Source organism: Ascaphus truei, chromosome 1, assembly GCF_040206685.1.
Source record: "Ascaphus truei isolate aAscTru1 chromosome 1, aAscTru1.hap1, whole genome shotgun sequence".
NCBI lineage: Eukaryota > Metazoa > Chordata > Amphibia > Anura > Ascaphidae > Ascaphus > Ascaphus truei.
The window spans coordinates 330,107,932-330,135,570 of NC_134483.1; the positions used below are offsets into that span (position 1 = coordinate 330,107,932).

Consider the following 27,639-nt stretch of genomic DNA (forward strand, 5'->3'; position numbering starts at 1 on the left):
CCCTGTTTTTACTTTCTGCTCCATTTCCCACATTCTCTCCCGTTTTTACACCCCCTAATCTCTGTTTTTACACGCCCTCTCTATTTTACATCTCCCTTCTCTATTTTTACACCCCCCATCCCCTCCATTTTTATTCCCCTATCCCCCTCTCTATTTTTACACCTCTGACCTGTAAGGATTGTGCTCGATCCGTGCCGGGTTTTACAAGTTTTCTGCCCTTTCTGCTCAAATTAGCCATTTTGGTTACTGGCAGCCTGCTATATAAGGCTGCACTTCCTGGTGGGAGTCGCTGAGCAAGGTTCTAACATTTGCAGCTCCTGTTGTCTACGCTGTCACGCTTTACCCTTTTGTCTCTTTGGATTTCCCTGTTGCTGAACCCGGACCTTGACCCCGACCTCGCTGCTTTCTGCCTGCCCTGACCTTTTGCCTGTTTACTGGTCTTTGCACCACTGCCGCCAGCACTGACCTCATGCCTGCTTACCGACTATGGATACTCTAACAGAACTCTGTCCCTGGGCTCTGCTCGGTTATTCTGCATCCCTACCTCAGCCCTGTGGGTCCTCTTTCTGATTGGAGACGGGCACCGTCACACGCCCTCTCCATTTTTACACCCCCGCCCTCTTCTTTTTTACATCTCTCTCCTACCTTGAATAGCAGTGTCCGCGCTTAGCAGGAAGAACAGTTCCTGCTGTCCACAGAAAAAGTGCAGGGAACTGCCGCCCCAACTCTGATCCTGCTCTGTGGGCCAGACACAAGTGCTCAGCGTCCTGCATGCTGCCTGCATTTCTCATGTTTGACACCCCTGTTCTATAATCATTGTCATATATATGTCATATAGATAGTGTGACATGGAGTCTCTATTGCTTAAAAGATTCCAAATATTATGAATGCGTGTGATTATGATGGACCGATAAGAACTCTGTGCTGTGAATGGCAGAGCATTTATTGCCTGCTTGTTGTATGGCAGGGCAGGATATGCTTGTTGCTGCTGGCAATCCTACAGTAAATGTTATTGCTAAGACAATTTTGATGTTTTATAACAGAACTACCCATTATGTTATTTTTTAACGGTTCATTATTTCCTGGCAGGGTTTGGTACCTAAACACAAGACAATAACAATCACTTTGGAGTTTATTCTATATCAGCCTAAGAGCCTATCGGGCTATTTACGTCCAAAATTAATTTCGGCTAAAAATAACTAGATCGGCCACTTCGGTTGATACTGTATATAATAGGCCCCTTAGTGACTTAGGTGAATATTGTTTAACTACCTAGAAAAATGACAATATGTGACAAGCTGTGTTCTCCCTCTGCACTTTCAGGTTTCTCTATCCATCTAATTTCTTGTCTTATTTAGGATGAACCTTCACTGTTTGTATGTAGTGTCTGTTGTCTGCTTCTAAATGACTAAACATTACAATTACCTAACAGTCTCTTTTTTTTAAATATATTCAGTGTGCAAGCAATTTCTTTGGGGCAAGGACAGGGACCAATTGCAGAAAAAATGATAAAGGAGGCTCTGAGGACAGGAAATTGGATATTCCTACAAAATTGTCATTTAGCGGTATCGTGGATGTTGCCTATGGAAGAACTTATCAAAACTTTTACAGAACCAAGTAGGTGAATTTTACATGCAATTTATATATACATAATTTACAGTAGAAGTAGTTATAACTTCCCTATAAACTGCTGAAAATGTATCAAATGTGCAAACTGTTATAATTAGCTGATGGTTCCCAGCTTTGACCAATGGGAGACAGGCAGTGGAGCGCACCTCTGCTCTCACACACTGACAGGTATAGGTAGAGCTGTTTTAATAGGTACATGGCATAAATAATAGGTACAGTACCTGCTAAATAGGTGCAGTTGGAGGTACAGTATGCATTATATATGTTATACACATGCACGCTATGTGGTGAAAACAATAGTATTGCGTATCAGTGTTTACAATGAGGGTGTCACTGTTTGCTAGGTAGCTATTTGAAGTCTGTGAAATTAGTTTGCATGAACAGGTTTCCTTCAACATGGTCCTAAAATGGCTCACAAAAACATTATGAAAACCACTAAATCTAATTGGATTTCTTAAGCAAATGTCTCACGGGCCAAGTGGTGGAAAGAGGGTCAACACATAGTAAAAAACAAAAGAACAAGGCGCACAACGCACATAGTGTAGTATATTAAAAAATGTGACTTTATGGTTAAAAGTAAATATATCTGCGTACATCAAGTAAGAATAAACAAGCAGTTGGTATATTGGTTTACCACACCAGGAGATGACACTGTGCGACGCCCTCGGATGGATCTCGGCATGCAATGGGTCTGGAGACGTCTCATCTGTCCCTTACAGCGTCCTCCGTTTAGGGGTAGTGTGGATATGTCCCTTGTAGAGAAAGCCCCACAGCACACAGCTCACAGGATGGTAAAAGAGCCGCAGGAATCAGCGTCTGTGGATCACTGCACCGTTTGCCGCCACTCCTCGTTGAGCGCTCGGCGATGGCGTCACGAGTCGCTCCTCAACTTCCGCGATGTTTCTCGTGGAACGCACAGCGTGCGTGTCAGTCCAATGGTGCTCAGCAGCGGGGAGGGATACTAGGCAGGCGGCTTGTAGACAGTGTCCAGAATCACACAAGATGGGGGGAGAAGAGCATAGACACCTCTCTTCCAACGTGTTTCGTAACACTAGGTTACTTCTTCAGGGAATGTATGCATAATGAGGGGGCAGGTACAAATATATATATACCACACTTCACCCAATCAGAAATGCGGTGTCTAATTGCCACATCATCAATTACAGGTGCAGCAAAGTGCTCTTGATTTGTGATACTTTGTCTCACAGAACATATTATCAATCAATTTATATATAAAAAACATAACATTTTTATCTAAAACAGATTTATTTCAAAAACATATTCGACGCATGAAAGGCAGAACTTCTGGAAAAGAAAAGCCATAATTAGATACAAAGCAATGACAATACATATAAAAAGGAATGGATGTCATTATAAACACACAGATATTCCAGAAACTAAGAGCTAATATAATGACCAAATATCAATGTCTTCATTTAACCCCTTAGGGCTCAATGAATTCATTTGATAAATCCAAAAGGTCTCTTGTTGTGAGAGACTTTTAATCCTGTCACCTCCCCTTCTTTCTTTGGGGACCACTTTTATCCCCTTGAATTGCAATCTAGAGGGATCTTTATTGTGATAAAGTGCGTAGTGACGGGAGAGACTATGTTTGTCATAACCTATTTTGATATTTCTAATGTGTTCCTGGATTCTGGTTTTCAGGCATCGTTTTGTGCGGCCAATATATAGCAGGCCGCATTCACAGTTTATTAACTGTAATTCCACATTTGTGGTATATATGATAAACTGTGAATGCGGCCTGCAATATATTGGCCGCACAAAACGATGCCTGAAAAGCAGAATCCAGGAACACATTAGAAATATCAAAATACTGCTGCGGCCGAGTTTATTCGAGCATTTGCCCGTTCTCGCCCGCAGCAGTTACCTGGCGCGCGCCGGAGGGTGCCGGGCGCGCGCCGAAGCAGCGGAGGAGAGGCCCGCCGATCGCGGCTTCCCCCTCTCCTCTCCGGGTCCGCCGGGTCCCCCGGAACCCCCTGCCGCCGTCCCCCACATCGCGGGACACCAGGGCTCCCTCGGGGAGCCCTGGACGCGCGTGCAGGGGGCGCAGGCACCCGATGACGCGTGACCGCGCATCGGTGACGCGCGGCACGCCGAGGGGATGCCACTTGCAAGCCGGGAGATCTCCCGGCTTGCGGAACTGGCCACACTTCAATAAAGTGTGTCGCCAGTGTAGGTTATGACAAACATAGTCTCTCCCGTCACTACGCACTTTATCACAATAAAGATCCCTCTAGATTGCAATTCAAGGGGATAAAAGTGGTCCCCAAAGAAAGAAGGGGAGGTGACAGGATTAAAAGTCTCTCACAACAAGAGACCTTTTGGATTTATCCAATGAATTCATTGAGCCCTAAGGGGTTAAATGAAGACATTGATATTTGGTCATTATATTAGCTCTTAGTTTCTGGAATATCTGTGTGTTTATAATGACATCCATTCCTTTTTATATGTATTGTCATTGCTTTGTATCTAATTATGGCTTTTCTTTTCCAGAAGTTCTGCCTTTCATGCGTTGAATATGTTTTTGAAATAAATCTGTTTTAGATAAAAATGTTATGTTTTTTATATATAAATTGATTGATAATATGTTCTGTGAGACAAAGTATCACAAATCAAGAGCACTTTGCTGCACCTGTAATTGATGATGTGGCAATTAGACACCGCATTTCTGATTGGGTGAAGTGTGGTATATATATATATGTACCTGCCCCCTCATTATGCATACATTCCCTGAAGAAGTAACCTAGTGTTACGAAACACGTTGGAAGAGAGGTGTCTATGCTCTTCTCCCCTCATCTTGTGTGATTCTGGACACTGTCTACAAGCCGCCTGCCTAGTATCCCTCCCCGCTGCTGAGCACCATTGGACTGACACGCACGCTGTGCGTTCCACGAGAAACATCGCGGAAGTTGAGGAGCGACTCGTGACGTCATCGCCGAGCGCTCAACGAGGAGTGGCGGCAAACGGTGCAGTGATCCACAGACGCTGATTCCTGCGGCTCTTTTACCATCCTGTGAGCTGTGTGCTGTGGGGCTTTCTCTACAAGGGACATATCCACACTACCCCTAAACGGAGGACGCTGTAAGGGACAGATGAGACGTCTCCAGACCCATTGCATGCCGAGATCCATCCGAGGGCGTCGCACAGTGTCATCTCCTGGTGTGGTAAACCAATATACCAACTGCTTGTTTATTCTTACTTGATGTACGCAGATATATTTACTTTTAACCATAAAGTCACATTTTTTAATATACTACACTATGTGCGTTGTGCGCCTTGTTCTTTTGTTTTTTGTCTAGTTCCTGGGGTGTCGAGCCACCCCCAAGAAAGGCTGCAGACCCACGATTAGTGCAAGATCTACACTTAAGGTCCACAACATTGTTTGTTCAATCACGGTTCACTGTTCACTCGATATTTGTTGTTCACTAGTTATTAGCTGCGCACTATCACTTTTTTCTTCTGTTCAACACATAGTAACCTTATACAAATAGGAGCCAATGAATGTCAAAACTATCATGCTTCTTCTCTTTCCATGTTTACAAACTTGAAAAACATTTTAAAGTTACTTACAGTACACTATACAGTATATGTCCAAGTTTTGTACACATGTTATTGCCATTCATTTTGGTCATGGGAAGCACAAATTATTTTGTTTATAATATTTGTAAACATTTTTTTATTCATATCAAATGTATCCAGGTTATAAAGGCATTCCTTGATTTTCAATGTGATGCTCCAACACTAAAGGCATAAAAGAAACCGGAAATAATCAGCAACATATCTTTCTTAGCGATACAGCTGTCATCCTATCCCGAAATGAGATCATGGACTTGAACATGATTCCCTATCTGCTGGCAGAAGGAAGTGATACTACAAGCATATTGAAGTGACACTTGCCTGGTATTGCTGTGTCTGCAGATATCAATCTAATCTTTTTTTTTGAAAAGGCCAAGTGACACTGCCCCAAACTCATACTTGTCAACAGAAATAAATTATATTGGCCTAGGTGCCCACAGCAAAGCAAAGATCAGAATCACCACCTGTCATTATTTCAGTTTACCTGCCTGGGAAAAGGAGCACAGCTTGAGGTCATGTTATTTACATTTTATAACCTCCTATTAATGTGGAACAAAGTGATTTCTTTAACATTGTCCTAATAGTGTATGTATGTCAATACTGTATATATACCACATTCACTGCTGCTGATCTTTTATGTTACAGATGTTTCTATTAATGAGAACTTCAGGCTGTTTTTAAGCTCGATGCCAAGTAGAACCTTCCCTGTCACTGTGCTCCAGAATTCTGTGAAGGTGAGATATTCTGACATTGTTGCATGAGGTATTCTGACATTGTTGCAGGCAATAGAAACTGCAGAGGATATATGATCTCTCTCAATATGTTCAAGTAGGAGGAAAAAAGAAGCAATGTTATATTTTTTGTTATTACTATCAGAAGCAAGATTTCAAGGAGGCAAATACTTTTGACTCTCCCATTTCTGCCGGAACCTAACCTGTTCTGTACCTATCATACAACACTATACAGTGCCAACAGATGTAACAGACTTTCCATCAAATATGCAAAGATACTGTCTATTTACAGGATTAGGAGCACTCACGCTACTGCAGTTCTGCCACGGATGCACATCAGATCAAGTAACCAGTGTAAGAACTTGGAGATAACTAGGATAATAAAAAGAATCCGGGCACGCCAGTGTTCTTGATAAAGAATAAAGTGTTTATTAGAACATAATTGATGTTTAGGTCCAACCTTGGACCTTTGTCAAGATAAAGAACAAGAAAAGGGCAGTATATAGTATATACCCTCCCCCAGGTCCCCTCTAAACTAAAACAAAAATTCCCCATTTTTAGGCAGCAAAGGGCCACCCAGTAATGCAGCAATATACCAATCCATTGAGGTAAAATACATAAATATAACCCACCTAAACCTGAAAATCATATACAGCACATATACACTAATAAAATGCGTCCCAGGCATGGCAGTACACTGTACATATCTCAAGGCAGAAAAATCAATATTGGACTCAATCAGGATGAAGCCACAAACAGCATACAGTATATCAATCATCAGTTTGAGCGCACCTAAGCATGGAGCATATCTAAGCGCTGCAGTAGTAATACACAATCAGACCTCGTACATCAAAGAGTATGATCAGCCTCAAGCAACATGCAACTGCACAAACGGAGTAACAGCTACAACACTTCAAATCTGCGGGAGTCATTACATGGTAGTATTAAGTGTCATATTGTGTTGGACACACCATGTCTATCAATACAATACATGCTGTATCTAAATTAAAGATAATGGGACCTATTCTAGTAGCTTCGATGTTATCAATGACAAATCGAATGGTTGACATTTGTGTTCTAACGGTATTCAGAAAGAGTTATCGCAAGTCAGAAGCCGTGAGTTCGGAAAACGCCAATACCGCTCGGGATAGCAGCGTCCTTATCTCAGTCTTTTTCTCAATACTGCCCATGCAATCTGCCTGAAGTCTGTAAGAACTGCACAGAGAGAGAGAGCTGCATCTCCCTGCACAGCTCTTACAGGCAATCGTACTGTTTTTATTTTATTTTAATAACACAGTAACGCAATAACGCAGGGGGTATCCGGAGCTGAACCACATTCATTTCAGCCCTGGGGGCTCCCTGCTTCATGAGGTACAGGCCCCGGTATTGGGTGCCGGTATCTCTTGTGCGTTTAAATGTCCCAAACACGTGACGCGGGAGATTTAAACAATGCAGGGAGATACCAGCACCCTATATTGGGGCCTGTAACTCAGGAAGCAGGGTGTCCCCAGGGCTGAAATTAATGTGGTTCAGCTCCTGAGACCCCCTGCTTCAATACTGTGTTATTAAAATAACATAAAAAACGCTTTATTCCCTTAGCGGCTAGCCGATAAGGTAATGAAGGGGTTAAGCCAGAGTACCTGGTTTCTTGGGGGGTAGAGGGGGTGCGTGAAGGGAGTATTTGCCCCAGGGTGGGTGGTTAGGCCATCCAGGAAGTTTGTAGGAGGTGTTAACACCTTGACTAACATAGCGGTAGTAACTGCTATGGTAATGAAGGGTTAACCACTCCTGCTACCCACCCGCGAGGCCTAACCACCCAATTACAGCATCAAAAAGTAAGGGAAGATAGCCAATCAGGTAGCATACCTCCCTCCCTTTTTAATGACGTCACAGCTCTCCAAAAAGGAAAGGCATCACATGATACTGTATATCTTCCAATCTGATTGTTTGGTGTACCATGTGATGACGCCTTTTTTTTTTTTTTTTTTGCAGAAGTGACTTCATCTTAAAGGGAGGGGAGCATATGCTACCTGATTGGCTGGCTTCCCTCCCTTTAAAATGACATCACATCCTGGAAGCTGTCACATGGTACACCAACCAATTAGATTGGGGGTGTACCATATGTCAACCAAATGTGATGTCACAGGCCTTATATAAAGCCTGTCCCATTTCATTTGAGCACAAGAAGTTGTCGGATCAACATCTCCGGACCCCTTTGGATTACAAAGAAGAGAAAGAAGAAAATAAAGGAACAACTTACCAGAGACGTCTCTTCAATCAACAGAGGATCGTGGCCTTCTGCACATCAGGCTGTTGAGCAATGCGTTGTGGGTCAAAAGTTGGTGCCACAGTTGGATGAGGAGGGTGAATCCCGGCAAAGGTAAGAAACACATTGATTGTATTTTATTTAATTGCGTTTTTTTTTTTTTAGAATGCCCATTGACTGCCAATGTGTTTATCTATTCCCCTTTCTTGGTATAGACAAGCAATGCATTTTTTGGCATATACTTGTTTTTATTTAATTGTTATGTATTGTATTTATTGTAATATTTTAGGTTGCCCATTCATTGTCATTGTGGCAATCCATGCCCATATGGTGGGCATCGTTTACCACAGTCACAATCAATGGCTTTATTATCAAATCCTTGTTTTTATTTAAATGTCATGTGTTTTATTTTGTGGTTCTTTTTTTTTTTTTAGGTTGCCCATTTATTGCCATTGTGGCAATCCATGCCCATATTGTGGGCATGGTTTACCACAGTCACAATCAATGGCTTTATTGTCAAATCCTTGTTTTTATTTGAAAGTCATGCATTTTATTTGGTGCTTGTTTTTTTTTAGGTTGCCCATTGACTGCCATAGTGCCCTAGTCATAAGCAGTGGGTGGAGAGGGTGGGGGTAGTTGCCCCGGAGAAGGTGGTTAGGCCTTCTGGGTGGGTAGCGGGGGAGGAGGGGCTAACTGCTGAGGTAATTAAGGGGTTAGTGGGCAGTAGTTACTTTTTTTATTTTAATGCTGCCGCCCACGGAAGACACGGAGGACACGGAGGAAGACGAAGACAGCCTTTATCCAGGCAGGGGTAAGTACAATTTTAATTTACTTTATGCTGGCTGGGTAATGTTTTATTTTTAATGGAAAAATCTGGATAATAGGGATTTTGTCCATTACTACACTGGATGTGTTAGGGGGTGGGTTGTAGGGTGCATATTCATTGCTATTGGGGTTATCTTTGCTCCCATTGAGGGCATAGGTAACCACACTGGCAATCAATGGGTGTATTGGCTAGTATTGCTGTATTGCTGTTTGTATTGTATTTTAATGTTTATCGGGGGTAGAGGGGGGGAAGGTTTCAGTTTCCCGTGGTGGGTTTGTATGCCTACCGGGTGGGTAACGGGAGGGGTTAACCCCTTCATTACCTTAGTGATAGTAACCTCTAGGTTAATGTCAGTGTTATCTCCCGCAACCCTCCCGGTAGGCCTAAACACCCACCACAGGCCAAATACCACCTTCACCCACCCCCTCTACCGCCAACAAACTGAGCACTGGTATTTAACCCCATCATTATCTTAGCGGTTGGCTGCTAAGGTAATTAAGGTCTGTAAATGTATTTTTATTACATAGGCTGGAAGCAGGGGGTCTCCGGAGCTGATATTAATGTGTGTCAGCTCTGGAGACTCCCGGCTTCAATCCGATGCAGTAAAAATTTTGTTTTCTTCAGCGTCACATCGCGGATCCCATCTCGCCACCCTTGAGGTGGCGAGATAAGAACCTGCGAGTTGCAGCCGCGTTGTGAATGTCAGAGTTACTAGAATTGCTTGATATTTAAAATACTGCGCGTTTGAGCATTTTTTGAGCTCCCGCACGGTTTGTTTGTGCAGGACTGGATGTGGAACTGGGGCGCTCCCTAAAAATATGTGGCTAAAAAATACTAGGCGCCTAGGAATTATTAAATATTAAAAAATTGTAGATAATGTGTAATAGTATAAAATAGTATAAAATTGTATACTGGCCCTTTTTGTTGGTTATGCTGCTGCTTGACCTTGAAGAAGACAACCCCGAGTCCTTCTTATGGTTGCAATTGAAGTGTGAAGATGGTCAGCGTAAACTCGTGGAACTCAAGATGATGATGAAGAATGGAACAGAATAGAATAAAATAATACACAATATAAGTGCATGCATCAACGTGTGTGGGGGGCAAGGGGGGAGGAGGGGGGTGGGGGATGGGAGGGAAAGGGTATTAGAGAATGCCACTAAATATACACCCAGACGCACAGTCTTGTTGCCCAGCACCACGCGGCTGATGCTGGGCAACAAGAGTTGCCATCTGTGCATCTGAGAGAGGAGCCACTCATACACCACACCCACTGGGGGTAGAATACTGAGACGTATCCACATCACCTGAGCAGGCTGACATCACCCACTGAGGGAACAAACTCACATTAGGCCATGTGAGTTTTTTGTCTATTATTACTCCGCTTCAGGAGTCTGTATTTACCCACCACATCCATCGCTGAGGGTGAAATCTCACACAAGCCCGTGTGAGTCGTTGAAACTAATCACTTATGTTTCATTTGCTGTATATTTAGTGGCATTCACTAATACCCCTTCCCTCCCATCCCCCACCCCCCTCCCCCTCCTCCCCCCTTGCCCCCCACACACGTTGATGCATGCACTAATATTGTGTATTATTTTATTCTATTCTGTTCTATTCTTCATCATCATCTTGAGTTCCACGAGTTTGAGCTGATCATCTTCACACTTCAATTGTTTGTGCAGGAGCATGACCAGTCGGGAAGAAGCACTTCTCAAGTGAGTTTGGCATGTTATCAAAGCTTTCTGAATAGCTACATACAATATGCAAACTCGTTCAAGAAGTGCCCAAAATTCTTGATAAGTCACTTATCGAAGCTACTAGAATAGGCCCCAATGTGGCAAAGCATCTCTAATGTACTTATATAACCAAATGTACTGTAAGCCCAATTAGTATAGCATCTCTGAAAATGTAATATAAGTTGCATTTAAAATAATCACAAGAAGTCAAGGAATGAGCTACAGTAGCGGCTGCGGTTAAGCTTTAGAATAAGCTTAGCCGCGGCTGTAACACAATATGTAGATTAGTTTATGCGAATAATACCAATATCTGATTGGGGCTCTCAAATTATATTCAAATCTACAGTATGTCTAATAAGGGCAGGAATTTGCCTATTCACTAGCAGGTGACAATTATAATATCACCGTCCATACGGAAACGAGTAAAAAATTGTATAAATCAAAATAAGATCAGTTGTTGTGCCACACACAAGATCAAGTAAGCAGTGAGTACCAATTACCTTAAGTCACATATCCTGGTCTGGGTAAATCAAAAACACAATAATCAGCACGGACACCATCAAATAATGGGGTATGCATGGTGAGGGATGTACAAGGATTACATCATATAGTAATATATCTACACAGTGGCTAGACAGCATTATCCAATTACGGTATATATAGTCCCATTCATAACATATTAAAGGAGGATTTGTGTTCCCCAAACCTTCTTTTTTTTTATCTATTAATTATTGTACTTTGATTTTTGTGTAACACATATATCCCCACCCTCTGTGAGATGATGTGGCTACAGTGTGTGTGGTGCAATACCTGCGGCTCACAGGTAGTCTGAGCCTCCGCTGCAGGGAGCCTGGGGTGTATCCCGATACGATGGTCTTCAGGGCCTCCACCTGTAACGGATTCTTTGGTGTGGAATTACCCATTACAGGACATATATATATATATATATATATATATATATATATATATATATATATGTCCTGTAATGGGTAATTCCACACCATAGAATCCGTTAGGCCCCGACTCCCCTGTATGCTTGTGGCTGCTACAGGGACAGGCCCTTAGACAGGGACACTGTCCCATTAGCTTATCAGTATCAGGGACACAGCTGTGACGCTGCACAGCACTGGCGGCCTGCGGTCTGGGACCAGACCATCACTGCATCATAGAGACTATCTTTGTGTGAGACACTGCCGCTGGATACCGCTCAACGCGGAGGTGGACTTCATCGATGGATCAGTGGATCCTGTCGATTGTCAATTGGTACCTTCCGCATAAGTGCACCAACACACACATTGTAGTGGCAGCGCTGACCACATATAAGGGTGATGGGTTATATCCTTGTGGACACCAGGGTGGGCAGGTGCCCAAGGGCCTCACCAGGTACTGTGGGGACTGTGGATAAGAGTGTGGGACATGTGGCAGGTGGTTACGGCCGTGCTTGGCCTGGTGGGTAGCTGTAACCAGTAGCCAGAATATAGTCTGTAGTAAATTGGTTATGTTATGTTTATTCGTGAGTGTGTGTGTTTATTGTGCAAGCTTCTATATATATATATAGAATATATATATAGAAGCTTGCACAATAAACACACACACATATATATAGAATATATATATAGAAGCTTGCACAATAAACACACACACTCACGAATAAACATAACATAACCAATTTACTACAGACTATATTATGGCTACTGGTTACAGCTACCCACCAGGCCAAGCACGGCCGTAACCACCTGCCACATGTCCCACACTCTTATCCACAGTCCCCACAGTACCTGGTGAGGCCCTTGGGCACCTGCCCACCCTGGTGTCCACAAGGATATAACCCATCACCCTTATATGTGGTCAGCGCTGCCACTACAATGTGTGTGTTGGTGCACTTATGCGGAAGGTACCAATTGACAATCGACAGGATCCACCGATCCATCGATGAAGTCCACCTCCGCGTTGAGCGGTATCCAGCGGCAGTGTCTCACACAAAGATAGTCTCTATGATGCAGTGATGGTCTGGTCCCAGACCGCAGGCCGCCAGTGCTGTGCAGCGTCACAGCTGTGTCCCTGATACTGATAAGCTAATGGGACAGTGTCCCTGTCTAAGGGCCTGTCCCTGTAGCAGCCACAAGCATACAGGGGAGTCGGGGCCTAGCTGGGCCTATAAAGGGGTCTCTGGCCTAGGGCAGGGGCCACAGACACCCTGCACCTCTCTGTGTCACAGCTCCGACTGGCATGGTCCCTGGCGTGCCAAATGTATCCTTTCTCTGGTGCAGGGAATGCTGCAGCCCTATTGGCCCTGCTTGGGCACCTGACTGCCTGTCCCTGTGCATGCTGGAGACTGTAATCCCAGCGGAGCCTCTTTGCCTAATGGCCGCTGCTGCAGCTCTCTATCTACGCCTGCGCAACCCACTGCGCATGCGCGGCCAATCGCAACATGGCGACGCCCTGCAAAGGGAGCCGCCGGAGGCTCTGCCGAGCCCGTCGCCAGCCTCACAAGCCGCCAGCACCTGCGCACCCCCGCAACACTCCCGGCACCTGCCGGACATATGTTTTCACCCTCCGGCAGCACCTGCAGCCGCTGCGGAGGAAAGGACACTGGGATCCCAAGGTGGACCGAGGCTACATTTGATATTAGCTTTATTTGCTCATATTATGTATTCCTAATACGCAACAATGTTGAAATAAAGGACTAGTTTAAAATCAATTTAAAGTTGGCGCCCTTGGACACAAAGACATAAAAAAAGTCCTGTGAAAACATACAGTAAATGTGGTCGTTTTTGTTTCGTTTTTTTTTAAAGATTGTTCACAGAATATTACCATTGTTATGCTGTCATGTTTTCAATGCACCGCTGAGTTTATTTTGCTGAATACTGGAGGAAAAAATATGAGTCTGCCTTTGATTGACACATTCAATCTGAAGTCATAGCATTTACATATTTTTTAGTGGATCAATGCTCATGCATGTTACTGTAGTAATAGAAAGGCTTTTAAGCAACCTTTTGTGGAAAAGTATTCTGAACACTATAGTATATACGCGTATTTGTAGGAAAAAGCTTTTGGAAGAACGATTTTTGAATGGCTTGGCATGCCTTGTAACTTACGTGACATTTTTATGAAAGGCTTCAAGAATCATAATACTGTAATTCCATCAGACCTTTAACACTGTAGCTTTTGAAGTCTGATGACATATTTGTCTGCATCGAAATATTTGCAAAAAGTAGAGATGGGCAATTTTTTTGTTGCGGACTTGGATGAGAGAGAGAGATATTCAATTTCATAGTGTGTGTGTGTGTGTATGTATGTATGTATGTGTGTGTGTGTGTACTGTATATATATATATATATATATATATATATATATATATATATATATATATATATATATATATATTCATATATATATATGGTAGATGGTGCAGAACAATAGGCACTCCGTCTGGTTGAAACAATGTGGGTGCAAATCCTGTATGGTATAGAATAGGCAATACGATACCGTTTGAAGACGAATATCAGAGGCAGCACTCCAGGTAAGTGGTCAAAAGACATTTGTATTAACAAGACATCTTATCCAACGTTTCGGTCCTCGTGCGGGACCTTTCTCAAGGTGATGTGCACATCACCTTGAGAATGGTCCCGCACGAGGACCGAAACGTTGGATAAGATGTCTTGTTAATACAAATTTCTTTTGACCACTTACCTGGAGTGCTGCCTCTGATATTCGTCTTCAAACGGTATCGTATTGCATATATATATACAGTGTTCATCTATATACAGTGTTCGACAAACCTATACATTTGCACGCCCCGGGTGAGTGGATTTAACATTGTGGCGAGCTCCTATTGGCCCAAGCAGCACACGTTTGGTACTAGGTGGCGAGTAGATTTTTTTGTTCGGCGAGCAGATTTTTTGGTGATTTGTCGACCACTGTGTGTGTATATATATATATATATATATATATATATATATATATATATATATATATATATATATATATATATATATATATATATACACAGTTGTGTGAAAAAGAAAGTACACCCTCTTTGAATTCTATGGTTTTACATATCAGGACATAATAACAATTATCTGTTCCTTAGCAGGTCTAAAAATGAGGTAAATACAACCTCAGATGAACAACAACACATGACATATTATACTGTGTCATGATTTATTTAACAAAAATAAAGCCAAAATGGAGAAGCTATGTGTGAAAAACTAAGTACACCCTTACTACTTCCATAGGAATTAAGATGCTAAGTAGCAGACAGGTGCTGCTAATCAAATGCCCTTGATTAATTGATCATAAGCAAGTGTGACCACCGCTATAAAAGCCGGTTTTAGCATTTTGCTGGTCTGGAGCAATCAGGTGTGTGTTAGCACAATGCCAAAGAGGAAAGACATCAGCAATGATCTTAAAGATGCAGTTGTTGCTGCCATCAATCTGGGAAGGGTTATAAGGCCATTTCCAAACAATTTAAAGACCATCGTTCTACAGTAAGAAAGATTATTCAAAAGTGGAAAACATTCAAGACAGTTGCCAGTCTTCCCAGGAGTGGATGTCCCAGCAAATTCACCCCAAGGTCAGACCGTGCAATGCTCAGAGAAATTGCAAAAAAAACAAGAGTTACATCTCAGACTCTACAGGCCTCAGTTAGCATGTTAAATGTTAAAGTTCATGACAGTACAATTAGAAAAAGACTGAACAAGTATGGTTTGTTTGAAAGGGTTTCCAGCAGAAAGCCTATTCTGTCTAAAAAGAACATGGAAGCACGGCTTGGGTTTGCAAAGTTGCATCTGAACAAACCACAGACTTCTGGAACAATGTCCTTTGGACAGACGAGACCAAAGTGGAGATGCACAGCACCAAGTTTGGAGAAAACCAAGCACAGCATATCAGCACAAACACCTCATACCAACTGTCAAGCACGGTGGTGGAGGGGTGATGAATTGGGCTTGTTTTGCAGCCACATGACCTGGGAACCTTGCAGTCATTGAGTCGACCATGAACTGCTCTGTATACAAAATATTCTAGAGTCAAATGTGAGGCCATCTGTCCGACAGCTAAAGCTTGGTCAAAATTGGGTCATGCAACAGGACAATGATCCCAAGCACACCAGCAAATCTACAACAGAATGGCTGAAAAAGAAAATAATCAAGGTGTTGCAATGGCCCAGTCAAAGTCCAGACCTCAACCCGATTGAAATGCTGTGGCTGGACCTTAAGAGAGCTGTGCATAAACAAATGCCCTCAAACCTCAATGAACTGAAGCAATGTTGTAAGGAAGAGTGGGCCAAAACTCTTCCACAACGATGTGAGGACTGATAAAGTCATACAGAAAATGATTACTTCAAGTTATTTCTGTTAAAGGTGGTTCTACAAGCTATTGAATCATAAGGTATACTTAGTTTTTCACACATGGCTTCTCCATTTTGGCTTTATTTTTGTCAAATAAATCATGACACGATGTAATATGTCATGTGTTGTTGTTCATCTGAAGTTGCATTTACCTCATTTTAAGACCTGCTAAGGAACAGATTCATCATGTAAAACAATTTTGAAAAGAAAAATGCATTTCCAAACTATTTTTAACACACAGGCCTTCTTTACCTCTTGAGTGCAGGCAGGACGTACAACAAATGTGTTTGCTACAGTATGTGTCGCAGGTCCCTCTAGTGCTGAAGGGAAGCTCTTCGTACACTTCTTGGAAGTAAATGGCGATAAAATATGAATTTATCCAGTCAGCTAAAAACAGTTTGCAAATGCATTAAATTAAGTGAACCAGACATTTTTTTAGCCTAAACTGAAGCACACTGAAGTTCAAGTAAAGGAAACACAATAGAAAAAGGTGAATACCTCTTATACTAGCATGCAGCAAGTAGTAGTTCATTTAATTTTCAACCAATTATTTTCTGTCGCAGGTTACTAATGAGCCACCAAAAGGTCTCCGTGCTAATATTCGACGAGCGTTCACAGAAATTACTCCAACGTTCTTCGAAGAACATCTTCTTGGCAAGAAATGGAGAAAAGTTATTTTTGGAATTTGTTTCTTCCATGCCATCATTCAGGTAATTTCCCTTTTTGTCAAACATATACACTGCCAATTTATTACCATAAATGCTCCTAGAGGTTAAGTACTGCATTTGCGAGCTGTAACACTGCGTTCGACAAATCACCCAAAAATCTACTCGCCCAACCAAAAAATCTACTTGCCACCTAGTCCCGGCCCCCGCCCCTAGTCCCGCCCCCAACCCTAGTCCCGCCCCCAACCCCGCTTTAAAATAAAATATATAAATAAAATACATTTAATAAATTCCTAGTCAGAGCAACATTCGTTTTTGACATAAATTACATAAATTACATTATACTACAATTAGTCCTTGTTACGTGTGTGTGTGTGTGTGTGTGTGTGTGTGTGTGTGTGTGTGTGTGTGTGTGTGTGTGTGTGTGTGTGTGTGTGTGTGTGTGTGTGTGTGTAAATGTCGGATCTAGAAATAAAAGCCAGGTGTGAATGACTAGTTTCCTGAACCCCTTAACCAGTGTCTGGACGTCCCCGCTTCACATATCTAAAGCAGCAATCCCGCCTGGGATCTTACCTGATCCGCAGTCCCTCAATGTCCAGGTACCCTCATTCCCGCAATGTTATACATTGGAGGAGATGTGTTCCCTACCTGTCTTCTGGGTTAGGGGGGGTTGGTTAGGGGGGGTTCCGATGTCTTCCGTGTGAAGCTTGAGTCAGATCTGGAAGACAGTAGTTTAGGTTATTTCGGTGTAGTATAGGGCAGTTAAGATATATAGGGTAAATAAGAGATCCAGAAACAGAGTGTGAGACAGACACAGAGAGAGGGGGAGAGAGAGAGGGGGTGAGAGAGAGAGAGGGGGTGAGAGAGAGGGGGGGTAAGAGAGAGAGGGGGTGAGAGAGAGGGTGACAGAGAGAGAGAGGGTGACAGAGAGAGAGAGAGGGTGACAGATAGAGAAGGGTGACACAGAGAGAGAGAGAGAGGGTGAGAGAGAGAGAGGGTGACAGGGTGAAAGAGAGGGTGACAGGGTGAAACAGAGGGTGACAGGGTGAAAGAGAGGGTGACAGGGGGAGAGAGAGGGTGACAGGGTGAGAGAGAGGGTAGCAGAGAGAGAGGGTGACAGAGAGAGAGAGGGTGACAGAGAGAGAGAGAGAGAGAGAGAGAGGGTGAGAGAGAGAGGGTGACAGGGTGAGAGAAAGTGACAGGGTGAGAGAGAGAGAGTGGGGGTGAGAGAGAGAGAGAGGGTGAGAGAGAGAGTGTGACAGGGTGAGAGAGAGGGTGACAGGGTGAGAGAGAGGGTGACAGGGTGAGAGAGAGGGTGACAGGGTGAGAGAGAGAGAGGGTGAGAGAGAGAGGGTGAGAGACTGGGGGGTTGGTTGGGTGGGGTGACGGGTTGATTGGGTGGGGTGACGGGGTGATTGGGTGACGGGATGATTGGGTGACAGGGCGATTGGGTGACAGGGTGATGGGGGGTGGGATTGGAGGGGTGGGGGGGGATTGGGTGGGGGATTGGGGTGATTGGGTGGGGGGATTGGGGGGATTGGGTGGGGGGGTGATTGGGTGGGGGGGTGGGGTGACACTTCTGGTATCCTACACACACACACAGAGACACACACACACATACAGACACACACACAGACACAGACACACACACACACACACACACACACACACACACACACACACACACACACACACACACACACACACACACACACACACACACACACACAGAGACACACACACACACAGAGACACACACACATACAGAGATATACACACACACACACACACACAGACACACACAGAGATATACACAGACACACACTCACAGACACACACACTGGGTGGGTATTCATTGAAAGGGAGGTGGCCCACCTGTTCATCCAGGCCTTGTCCTCCACATGCCAGGCGGGAGGATCGGGGCCAGTGGAGGCAACACCAACCTCCCCATGAGAAACGTGCGCGTCCGCGTGCGCATGCGCAGTCTGCTGCCAGCCTGCTTCCCCGCTCCCATTACCAGAGCGTGGGATGAGGGGAAGCGCCTGGGCAGCAGCAGCTGAGGGACCCCCCCAGGATACCTCCCGTGTCCACGTGCGCAAGCGCAGGCTGCAGCCAGAGCTGCCAGCCTGCTTCCCCGCTCCCATTAACAGAGCGTGGGACGGAGGGGAAGCGCCTGGGCAGCAGCAGCCGCGGGACCCCCCAGCCTTCCTCCCGCCCCCCGCGTGCACATGCGCAGGCTGCAGCCAGAGCTGCCAGCCTGCTTCCCCGCCCCCATTACCAGAGCGTGGGACGGAGGGGAAGCGCCTGGGCAGCAGCCGCGGGACCCCCCCCAGCCTACCTCCCGCCCCGGGCAGCAAGCGGGGATCGGGGGCAGGGGGGGTTGGGGCTGACCCAGAGCTGCCAGCCGGCCCTCTTTCCCGCGTCAGGCCAATCAGGGAAGGGGATTACTTATTTATTAAAAAAAATAAAAAATTGGCGCGAGCAGGGGAATTCATAGAGCCGCAGCAGCGGCCTAAATCCACTCGCCACGGCGTGTGGTTATCATTAATTGTCGAACACTGTGTGTGTATATATATATATATATATATATATATATATATATATATATATATATATATATATATATATATATATATATATATATATATATATTTGAAACCCTTGTAAAAGTAAATATATAGGAAAAAGTAAGGACAGTTTAAATGGTAGGTGGGGTTTAGGGTTAATTATAGGGAAAGGGGTAGTATTCATAGAATACATAAGTGCGTATTTGCTATTATATACTATACAATACATGACTATTTATTATTTATTTATTTATAAAATATTTTACCAGGAAGTAATACATTGAGAGTTACCTCTCGTTTTCAAGTATGTTCTGTCCACAGAGTTAAGACAAATAATACATGGTTACAAATACAGTTACATAAATGAACAGGGTATACATTATATACAAGACATTGCGTGCACAGTTAAAGATAATATATATTATGGGCGTATGAAACAGTTACAGACCAGATTAAAATGTGAGACAGCCTTAGATTTGAAAGAACTTAAACTCGTGGTGGATGTGAGAGTATCCGGTAGGTTGTTCCAGTTTTGGGGTGCACGGTAAGAGAAGGAGGAACGGCCTTATACTTTGTTGAGCCTTGGGACCATGAACAGTCTTTTGGAGTCTGATCTCAGGTGATAAGTGCTGCATGTGGTAGGGGTGAGGAGCTTGTTCAGAGAGCTGGGTAGCTTGTCCATAAAGAATTTAAAGGCAAGACAGGAAAGGTGAACTTTGCGCCTAGACTCGAGTGATGACCAATCTAGTTCTTTGAGCATTTCGCAGTGATGTGTGTTGTAGTTGCATTGGAGAACAAAACGACAAATTGAATTGTAGAGGGTGTCAAGTTTGCTAAGGTGGGTTTGAGGTGCCGAGCCATATACTACTGTATGTCTCCATAGTCAATAATTGGCATTAGCATCTGCTGTGCGATACGCTTTCTGACTAGGAGACTTAGGAAGGATTTGTTCCTGTAAAGTACCCCTAGTTTGGCATAGGTCTTGGTTGTCAGGGTATCAATGTGCATCCCGAATGTTAAGTGGGAGTCAAACCATATGCCCAGGTATTTAAAACTAGTGACATGGGTTAGGGTGGTGTTAGTGTTGGTTCTAATCTGGAGCTCAGTCGATGGAAGCTTTAAAAATGTAGTCTTGGTCCCAAATACCATTGTTACAGTCTTGTCAGTGTTTAAAAACAGTTTGTTTTGGGAAATCCAGTTTTCGAGTCTCAAAAAGTCAGACTGAAGTATGTGTTGAAGGTCAGAGAGGCTATGGCTGTGTGCATATAGGATTGTGTCATCTGCATACATTTGTATTGAGGCTTCCTTACAAGCTGTGGGAAGATCAATTAATGAACACTGAGCAGAGTAGGGGCCCCAGAACAGAGCCTTGCGTGACACCACAGGTGATATCCAGGGGGTTGGCGTTAGAGCCTGAGATGGACACATGTTGGGATCTACCTGATAGGTAGGACTGAAACCAGTTTAAAGCATGCTTCCCTATTCCAGAGCTCTGGAGTTTGTTAAGCAGGATAGCATGTTCAACTGTATCAAAAGCCTTTGCAAAATCTAGGAATACTGCACCAGTGAGTTGTCCTCGTTTCATTCCACACTGGATTTCATTGCAAACTTTAGTGGAGTGTTTGGGGCGAAAGCCAGATTGGAATTGGCTAGGGAAATTTGTCTTGGAATAGTAATCGCTTAGTTGGGAGTGGACACATTTTTCCATGACTTTGGATAGAATTGGGAGAAGTGAGATTGGCCTGTAGTTTGAGAAAGTATTTTTGTCCCCACTTTTGAAGATTGGGACAACTCTGGCAGTTTTCCAGGTCTTAGGGATATGGCCTGCAGACAGGATAGAGTTGACTATGGAAGCAATTGGTTTAGCAATGGCTGGGGCACCAAGTCGTAGCAACCTAGATTGTAGTATGTCAGGTCCACATTGGCTTCTTAGTTTTAATTTGAGGAGCGCTTGTGTAATCTCCTCTTCGGATACTGGGCCAAATTGAAAGTTGTGCGCAGTGTTGGGAGGGGGTGGGGCTATGTGGGTACTCCCAGAATGAGATTCAGGTTTGTGGTTTGGGCTGCGTTTCGCTAATAAGTTAGTGGCACACCCCACAAAGTAATCATTGAATGCATTTGCAATGTGAGTGGGTTTTGTCAGAGTAATATCCCCCTTACTGATATTACTTGGTTGTTGATGGTTAGAAGGCTGGAATATATTGTTGATAACCTTCCAGAAGTTAGCTGGGTTTGATGTATTCTGGTGGAGATTGTCAGAGTAATATTGTGCTTTTGCGTGCCTTGTTTTCCTTGTGCACATGTTCCGCAGGCATCTGTAGTGATTGAGATCCTTGGTAGTGCCAGTTATTTTGTAGCTTTTCCACAAGGTATCCCTGAACTGGTAGAGTGCTATAAGGTCAGTTGTAACCCATGGAAGGTTCCAATGCAGGGTTTTTTTTGTTTTGTTTTATACATCGAAAGCAGTCACATGACCCTCCCCCTGCCCCAATAAATCAGCTTGTTCCAGTTGGTCAATTAGCAGCACACAGTTAAGAGGGGGGGGAAAATCCACCTTTTGATATTGAAACATACCAATAGATCAATAGTACAAGCCGGGTGGGTAATTCTTTTAAAACCGGACTTGCAGATCAGGGACATACCAAGAGATCAATTGTACAAGCCGGGTGGGTAATTCTTTTAAAACCGGACTTGCAGATCAGGGACATACCAAGAGATCAATTGTACAAGCCGGGTGGGTAATTCTTTTAAAACAGGACTTGCAAATCAGGGACATACCAAGAGATCAATAGTACAAGCCGGGTGGGTAATTCTTTTAAAACAGGACTTGCAGATCAGGGACATACCTGTGGAGAGAATGCAATTAGATCCATGTCATATCAGCTGAGGTTATAGGTCTTGTATGAAGAAAAGTAAATAAATTAACTATAGTCTAACTATATATTGTCATTTAAAATGATCACTTTAAATGCATCACTCTTAAGATGCCAATGTAGATCTCTCCTGCATATTTATTTTCTCTCACTCTGTATCTTCATACCCCCACTTACTCATTTTATGTTTAGTGATAGATATTTGAATTATTTTGCCATTAAATGCTATTTTAAATGTTGTGGTGTGCAGTCAAGTGACTTTCTTTTGAGGGTCTATCTTGTTGATCCTAACCTTCTCTGTTTCTGTCAATTATCAATTCACAGTACTGCACCCACAAATTAATCACTTCATAGTCATGTTTTCTTCAGTAACTTTACGTAGATCTATTGAGCAAGTTAATTATTCAACTAACTGCCCCCTGTGTTTTTCTAGATAAAACATATTTTTTTATTTCCCGGCCTAAATTGACTAAATAGACTATCTATATCGCTGTTTACAAGCCTGTACAGGTTTTACTGTGCAGGTGATGGTACAAGCAGAGAATTAAATAAACAAACTTTATTTGAAATAAAAGTAGAAAAAATGATCAGCAGTCCTGCCACTCCTGACCAAGATCCAGACTCACCAGTGAAAGAAGTTAAAAATACTTTATTGATCTACATACAAAGGATACAATCCACAAACAAAAAAAATCTCTTCCCACGCGTTTCAACCAAACTGGTCTTTCTCAAGGAGTGTTTATTTGAAATAACCCCATCACCCTCACTACAGTGTTCAGATAGATGCAAAGCCACAGAAAGACTTGTCTGCACAGATGTAGCCTGGCTGCACCCCCCCCCCCCCCAAACTTGGGTTTGCCATGGGAAAGCAGTCAGTTCATTAGCATGCAGCCATCACCTTCCCTAGAGCTGTGGCAAAATACTACATCTCTAACTCAGTCATATCCACGTTCGCAGGAAATTTAAAAATGTTTTACAGTGCCAGGTGTAGCCTTGCTGAAACTCGTGCATTATTTATTAGCCTTTTTCTGCATAGAATATTTTGAGGATAGGCGCAATAAGTGGCTAAATGTTTTTATTTTTTAAAGAACTATGTGAAGTACAAGCAATATACATTGGTCAACTGTAACATTAAATTACTCAAAATAACAGAAACAATTTGACACTAATAGTCATAACCTTTAGGATATAAAATGGTTTAACTGAAGGAAATAAATACATACATAAATAAATAAAGACCGGATGCTTGATAGTGACATGGTGTAACTACTTACAGTATGTAATTTATAATATCAAAGAGGTAATACTGTACATGTTTTTTCATTGTATACCGACCGAAAAGCAAAAAATGTAACTGGCATATTTGCGCTTCTTCAGTTTTGTCACTTTGGATTCTGATTTCTAAAAGCTCTGCATATAATATTTCTTATATATAAGCAATAGTATTGGATGAGATGCCTGGCATTCACCTATTGTCAATAATGAAAAAAAAACATGGCTGTAACTTCAAACATTGATGTATAACATGACCTGGTAACAAATAGGTTCATTTTTGGGGTCCACATTTTAGAAATGTAAAACATTCTAACTTTTTCCATGCTACTGTAGGTGGCGAAAAGAAGTGTTTCCAAAATAAATTAAAAAAAATCAAAGAATCTTCCTGGAATATACTTGCAAAGGGCTTTCCATTGATAGAAGACAAGTGGGTAGCAAAATTCAGACACATAAAAATATGATTGAAAAATAAAATGTAACTGCTTTCTTTCTAGGAAAGGAAAAAATTCGGACCACTTGGATGGAACATCTGCTACGAATTTACTGACAGTGACAGAGAGTGTGCACTGCTCAATTTAAACTTGTACTGCCAGGAAGGAAAAATACCTTGGGATGCACTTACCTACATTACAGGTACTCTAATAATGCATTATGTATAGCTACTTATTTATAGCAATACTTCATGAGTGTGACTTAAACAACTGAGACAAATCTAAACTGATTAAAATATGTGGCTTGAATACCAGACAATAATATACTTTCCCCAGTTACATTATAATATTATATCCTCTTATTCTATATTTACAGTATATCATTTTATATTACCTTAATCCATACTATATTCCACTGTAATTATCTGGATATTTGTGCTGTAGGAGGAGACAGCAACATATTGAGTACAAATTTTCATAATAATGACACTGTAAACAATTTATATACCTTATTTCCTCGATTCTAAGACACACTTTTTGCACATTTTCCCATTTCTGAAATCGGGATGCGGTCTTACAGTCGATGTCATTGAAAAACGGTTATGTTTCCTGTACCAATATGGCCACTAATGTGAGTCAACTGAGGATCACATTATCTCCTACTACAGTATATATTGCGGAATTACGTTCCTAGAACGCGATGCTGCCAAACCTAGCGCGTCACCCGTAGTGTTGAGCAGGAGGTTGCTGTTGCCCTATGACAGGCTGAAGGTGCCTTCATTTAAGTTGTCATTGCCTGTGCATGTGCATAGAAGGTATCCCTAATTGTCACTTAAAATGTCATAAAAAAGACTTCACTATGATGCAGCATTGAAAGCAAGTAAAAACATTATTTCTCTGTACTGTACATTTAATGTAGTGTCTTTTTTTCCTGAACATTGTTATTAAATCAATGGTGCATCTTACATTCGATGGTGTCTTAGAATCGAGGAAATACGATATATATATATATATATATATATACAGGCATACCCCGCATTAACGTACGCAATGGGACCGGAGCATGTATGTAAAGCGAAAATGTACTTAAAGTGAAGCACTACCTTTTTCCCACTTATCGATGCATGTACTGTACTGCAATCATCATATACGTGCATAACTGGTGTAAATATCGCATTGGTAACAGGTTCTATAGTCTCCCCGCTTGCGCACAGCTTCGGTACAGGTAGGGAACTGGTATTGCTGTTCAGGACGTGCTGACAGGCGCATGCGTGAGCTGCCGTTTGCCTATTGAGCGAGATGTACTTACTCGCGAGTGTACTTAAAGTGAGTGTCCTTAAACCGGGGTATGCCTGTATATATATATATATATATATATATATATATATATATATATATATATATATATATATATATATATATATATATTGTGACAGAAATCAGGGGATGGTAATAAATTCCATATGTAGGGCTCCCAGGATACTGAACAGTTTTTATCCTGTTTAGGCTGGAAAATGCAGCCTCATAATACATGCACTCCATCCCACAGTTTGGCAAGTGCTGGAACTGAGGGATGAGGGATCCAGACCAGAGTTTGTCTGCTGCCTGATTTCTGTCACCTGTCCTCCTAGTTAGAAATCAGGTATTTAAGACTGATTTCCTGGTTCCTCTCCCCAAGAGCCTGGAGGCAGGAAGGCTGCTGGAAGCAGAGAGGGGGAAAGCCTCTCCCCAAACAGGTTAAATCATTCTGCTCCTTTTTGATAAAACTGCAAAGTTCCTTATTTTTGTTGTTGGAAGTGGAAAAGCCACTCCAACCCTGAGTCAGGGAAAACCTTAGTTAAGTTATTGCTCAGGTGAGCAGGCTTTTGTTTTGCTTGTGTTTCTTTTGTATGCACTGTGGCAGTCTCAGTGCCTGGGACTGAATAAACCAGGCATAGCCTGTTTAAAGGAACAGCACGTTACGCCTCGTCATTTAACCTACCCTAAAAGACCGTGTTCTAGCAGTCCCGGACAGACGGCGGAGCCCCGGAGTAAGCCGTTTGTCACAATATATATATATATATATTTGTTCGTGTGTGTCACACAAACCTTACTAACATCTTTACACGTGTGCCTAAGATCATTAGCCATGGACAATACATGCAAACATTATAAATTCTAGTGTGACAGGTTGTATTAGTATATCACGGTAATGGAGAGAACCTCGCTCCTGTAACCCCAGATGTGTGGTGCTGCGTGCTGCCTGGGAGTGAATAGAACAAATGGAGAGTTGGTGTAGACAGTTAAGAGGGCAGAATACACACACAGAATCCCTGGTGGTGGCGCACTGCAGACCAATAGTTATATTATAATAAGGTCTAGGCACAATAGTTAAAATAAAATTTATTAATGTTAATGTAACAATGGTTAAAATACTGTGAATCCAAATTTGAAGGAATAGGATATAAATGTATGGTTCCTATGAGAGTATAACTCTGTTGTATGTCTAGTTATCCATACATCCAAAAATTGATTCAAATAATCGGGTCAGGGTAAATGTATACCTAGAATGGATGTATATCCCCTTCACTAATGTCAAGTAAACTCTGAGTGAAGGGTAGGGGTTTAGGTACCTCCTATGCGTTAGTATCAAGTATAAATAGCTGCAGCTATACTCTGAATTGACCGATGTAGTTGGTGTGGAGACTAGTATATGGATTACTTAGTGGATTATATGAGTATAGTCCTAAACCCTGGTATGCAGACTTCTCTGCAGCTAGAGGGAGTATGGAGTATATCCCTCAATGGGGGTCACAGTGTTCCCCTGGAAGGATCAGTGCCTATCCTATTGGGGGGAATAACTGCTGTGGATCCTCTCTTGTCGAGATGGATAAAGTGTTGATTTATATTTTACTATTCCATGAGACTGAAAAAACAGGTAAGTAATCCATGAAAGATTGCTGGGTCAAACTAACTTGTTGACACTGAGAGTATAGCTCAAATATTACCAATAGTGCACCATAAACTTGCAGTATAAATGTCCGTTGGGCATCTAGTGAAATAGGTATAACCCTGTGTGACTCTAATTAGGAATCCCGTGCGGCTGTCTGATGGTAAGATAATACCCAGCTGTATGGTCTGCGCATGCGCAGTGAACGCGATGTAGCGTGTGGTCTGCGATAATTAGTAATGGTTTAAACTGACACCGTTCCTATTCCAGACTTGGAATGGAGTACCTTAGTGTTCATACAGTATGTAAGTATATGTTAGAAGGATAAGCTGTTGTACTCGCTCAGCGGTACCAACTTATAAAGCACCATGTATTTTCAAAAAAGGTATCCTTGGTGTTATGTGATGAAGTCAAAGTACCTTGACCTCTTCATACATATTGATGTTAGTTCATGCTAGCAGAAATACATACAGTTAGGTTTATGTCGTTTATGTCGTGCCTAGACCTTATTATAATATAACTATTGGTCTGCAGCACGCCACCACCAGGGATTCTGTGTGTGTATTCTGCCCTCTTAGGTTGTATTGGTATAATGAAAAATATAGTTGTGTATAAAACTTGTTTCAATTTTTATTGCTGCGTACAGGCATACCCCGGTTTAAGGACACTCACTTTAAGTACACTCGCGAGTAAGTACATCTCGCTCAATAGGCAAACGGCAGCTCACGCATGCGCCTGTCAGCACGTCCTGAACAGCAATACC

The 27,639-nt window shown here is 42.6% G+C and overlaps 1 protein-coding gene across 4 annotated transcripts in view; it reads left to right on the forward strand.

Moving 5' to 3' along the window:
* DNAH6 (dynein axonemal heavy chain 6) overlaps positions 1–27,639 on the forward strand; it is a 448,872-nt gene that overhangs the window by 371,422 nt on the left and 49,811 nt on the right. For all 4 annotated transcript variants that reach the window (XM_075607019.1, XM_075606995.1, XM_075607010.1 and 1 more), the window contains 4 exons: positions 1,457–1,617; positions 5,872–5,960; positions 16,700–16,846; positions 24,011–24,149. In XM_075607019.1, the coding sequence (XP_075463134.1) occupies positions 1,457–1,617; positions 5,872–5,960; positions 16,700–16,846; positions 24,011–24,149 (536 nt within the window). The remainder of the gene's footprint in view (positions 1–1,456; positions 1,618–5,871; positions 5,961–16,699; positions 16,847–24,010; positions 24,150–27,639) is intronic.